We start from the raw sequence: 4,173 nt of genomic DNA on the forward strand, positions 1-4,173 counted from the left end.
CAGGTTAATATATCCTGACCTGGAAATTTTATTTTAACAACAATTAAAAACAAAATACCATAATACCTTTAACAATTGATGTTATTAAGATAACACCTTGCAAATTAAAGATCAAAGTTTTAAAGTCTTGGTCATATTTTTTATATTATTAGCATAGTTCGATCGTTTTAAAAATAGTAAATGATAGACAAAGTATCCACCTAATAACTATAACTATAATTTAGAACTAGGAAGTTTTTAGTCGCGGGGCCTCAATTGTCGTGTTGATACAGTTTCGTGATGATATTACACTTGCGTTAGTCTACAACTGTCTAATTAAAATTACTTTGTCATGAATGCTAAAATAAAAAAAAACTTTGGTGTCCAAAATTCAAAAAGTAGAACTTTTGAAGTTTGGTGCATGTTTATAAATAAAAAGAAATCCTAATTTTATGTTATTGTCCAAAATGTGAGAAAAAAAACTTTGATGTTTGATGTTCATGTTGAAAATATTTAATCTTTGTTGTAAAAATGAAAAGTTTTGAAAATTTACTATTTGTTTTCATTTGTCTTAATATAAAAGATAATGAGGGCGATGATACGTATACTATTTTTTTAGGTATGCACCACTGTATATGTTATAGAACTAGTGGTCAGGCCCGTTCATTGGACGGGTAGTCTTAAAATATATTAATTAAAGCTAAAATATTGGAATTCAAATATATTAAATAGATATACCGAAATCAACTTGGAAATTTGTTAGCTGAATAACCACTCCATCGGTCAAAATACTCCAAAAATTATCCGCCCAACGAAGAAACATACGAAAATTAACTCCATAGTTTACCCTTTTTTTTTCAACTTTAGTTAAATAAACAATTTACAGTTTCTTATATTCTAAAAGTGTAAATTATATATATATAAAAGTATAATTAAATATAAATTAGGTTAAAGTGTAAATTGGTGATGGAAAATCAAAAAGTGTAAGTTAATTATTTTAAATTGGGTTAAAGTGTAAATTGATTATGGGAAACTAAAAAGTGTAAATGAATTGTTTTAGATTGGGGTTAAAGTGTAAATTGGTGATGGAAAACCAAAAAGTGTAAATTAATTTAGATTAAAATTAAAAAAAATTAGAGGATTAATAAGGAGAGAAGATTAGACTCAAGAAGGTAGATTAGGGGTGCCAAGTGTACCCCAATCCTCTCTTTTAGTTATATTATAGATACTCTCGTATAAGGATATAAAAAATATTTGTAATGCACGAAAATGCATATATCACCTCCATAATGTAAAGGGTTCAACAAGCGGGGCATGTCTAACATAGAGACAGCAGTAGAATAGCTTAAAAGAGAAGAAAGTGAAAATCTACTAAAATAATAATAACATGCTCCTACTTGGCTATCTGTTACATATCTGTTGTTGTAACAAACAATCTTTGTCTTTGCTTCACAATCGTTTGCTCATCCTTGACTTGTAAAATCAACCATACCATAATCACTTCCACCAAATTGACCAAGAATTTTTGAAATCACTTTAATAGATAAAAAATTTACGATATACTTTTTTATTCTTTACTGGATTACGTAGATAATTAATTTGATTTAGTTGGGTGTAGATATATAATATTAGTTTAAAATATAGTACATTGTATTACGTGATCATATAATATACTACAAAAGTGTCCATGTCATGAATTCATAAACTTTCAACATAAACGAAATATACAAAAGAGTGTCCATGTCATGGTCTTCGAAAAGCTATTATGATGCATAAATAAAATTTTGAGTTCCAAATAATTGACTTTATATTATGCTACAAGTGTATGTACCAAGTGTTAGCAACAAATGTCATGATCATATATATTTCTTTATAACCAAACTTCACTTTCATATTTTCGTGTCTCCAACGCCCACCATGCTCTTCTTATTCTTTCTTCTACTATTACTCTTCTATCCATCATGTTTCCCGGCAAGAACAACACCGTCGTCAACAACCACCATAAATGGCATCCACAACTCCACCTGGCACGACTTTGAAAAATTCATCGATGCTAGCAAAGGGCCCCACTATTCTGGCATGTCTGAGCTCAAGAAATACATGCAACGTTTCGGATACCTTAAAGTATCCGAAACTACCTTTAGTGACAAATTTGATGACAAATTTGAGCTTTCAGTTACCAGATACCAGCGGAAACTAGGTCTTCCTGTTACCGGAAAACTTGACTCGGAAACAATCTCTCAAATGACATCACCGAGATGTGGCGTGCGTGATGTGCCACCAAAAATGAATTTGCATGCAATACAACATTATAATTACTTCAAAGACAAGCCAAGATGGTCACGTGACTTACCAACAACTCTCACGTATGCTTTTTCCCCAAACTATATCATTTCAAATTTGAAAATTTCTGACATAAAAGCCGTCTTTCGACGTGCTTTTTCACGGTGGTCAGCAGTGATTCCCGTGAACTTCACGGAAGCTGAAGACTACGGGTTCTCGGACATCAAGATAGGATTTTATAATGGTGATCATGACGATGGAGAACCATTTGATGGTGTTCTTGGTGTTTTAGCACACGGGTTTTCACCCGAAAGTGGGAAACTCCACCTTGATGCGGCGGAAACATGGGCAGTCGATTTCGAATCAGAGAAATCAGGGGTAGCTGTCGATTTGGAATCCGTTGCAACTCATGAAATCGGTCATGTTTTAGGACTAGCTCATAGTTTTGTGAAAGAATCTGTCATGTATCCGAGTTTGAAACCTAGAGAGAAAAAACTGGATTTGAAGGTTGATGATATTGAAGGAATTCAACAACTTTATGGATCAAACCCAAATTTTAATATCGAAGCTTTGTCTCAGCCTGATACTTCTTCGAATCATGGTGTTGATTCGAAGATCCAGCTCAGATCCTCATCAAGCTGGATCATCGCCCTACTAGCGATGCTTTTGATCAATCATTAATTTGTGTAACTCGTGAAAGGCATGAGTTACAAAATGATCGATTGCATAAATACGTACAATAGCATATATGAAGTAGACGTATAGCAAGATTTTGTACATAAATTAAAGTTTGACTAAAACATACTACTAATTGAATCTCTCAAAATCAATTAAGTTGTAATGAATTTCGTTTGTCTTTTAGAGGTTGTGAATGTATTATTGAATTATTGTTTAGAACCAATGATATTTTAACATTTTTTTGGTAGATTTTATGTGAAAATGATCTTGATGAATTTGTAGATTTTATTTTTCATTTTCTAGACTAGATACAAACATGATACTGAGGGGGGCGCAACTATACAAATTGTATTCCATGAAGTATAACTTTATAAATTTAATAAAAAGATCATTGAGTAAATAATACGGAAGTTTCTAACGGTCGTCGGGTGGCTGCTACTAGACGACCAAACATATATCGCACTCCCATTCAATTCGTTGACGGCTACCATTTCAATGTCAACTAACTAATTCTCACCAAATGTTATTTATATTAACTAACTAAACTACTTTTCTATGACCAAACTATTTTCTTAATATATACTCCTAACATATATAATAGACATCTTAAGCAATAATGTGTAATAATATATATAACTTAATTGTTTATCTTTTTTAAATCATTTTTGTTCTTTCATTATCAACCACTAATAAAAATTTGATTAATTATCAATCAACTATTTGATTTATTGAACAGGATGTTTTGCATATATTATATATATACTACTAAATGGTAGCTAGGGACGATGTATGAGGGATTGAGTGGAGTACTCTAGCTAAAAGTATTTCAATTCGTTCAATGCATAAGATATAACTCGTTGTTGCATAATCAAAATAATTAACGACCTTAACGACCGTTAGGTGTTGTATGGCTAACTAACGGTAGTTACAAAAGTGTACTTAACGGGGTTTGTTTTCAAGTTTAAGTATTTTAAGTTTTGATACTAAAGTTTTGTTTTATTTACTTTTTGCTACATAATTTTTTGCTTTTTAAGCTTTTTCCATCAAAAATTTATTTCTTTCTTGACTTTACAACATAACTTTTACTTATTAAACTTTCCTCATGCATGGAAACGTTTTATTTACATTTTCTCTTTTACTTTTTGTCACATAACTTTTATTTTTTAAACTTTCACCAAACAAGTTTTGTTTTCAAGTTTAAGTTTTTTAACTTTTATACTTTTTTCCACATAA

General features: G+C 31.0%; 1 protein-coding gene across 1 annotated transcript; it reads left to right on the forward strand.

Moving 5' to 3' along the window:
• The first annotated feature begins 1,889 nt into the window (after positions 1-1,889).
• On the forward strand, positions 1,890-3,107 carry LOC122600910 (metalloendoproteinase 1-MMP-like). Its single transcript, XM_043773687.1, has one exon. The coding sequence runs from the start codon at positions 1,897-1,899 to the stop codon at positions 2,941-2,943; it is 1,047 nt and encodes a 348-aa protein (XP_043629622.1). The 5' UTR covers positions 1,890-1,896; the 3' UTR covers positions 2,944-3,107.
• Positions 3,108-4,173: the final 1,066 nt, after the last annotated feature.

The sequence above is a fragment of the Erigeron canadensis genome, chromosome 5 (genome assembly GCF_010389155.1).
Source record: "Erigeron canadensis isolate Cc75 chromosome 5, C_canadensis_v1, whole genome shotgun sequence".
Classification (NCBI taxonomy): domain Eukaryota; kingdom Viridiplantae; phylum Streptophyta; class Magnoliopsida; order Asterales; family Asteraceae; genus Erigeron; species Erigeron canadensis.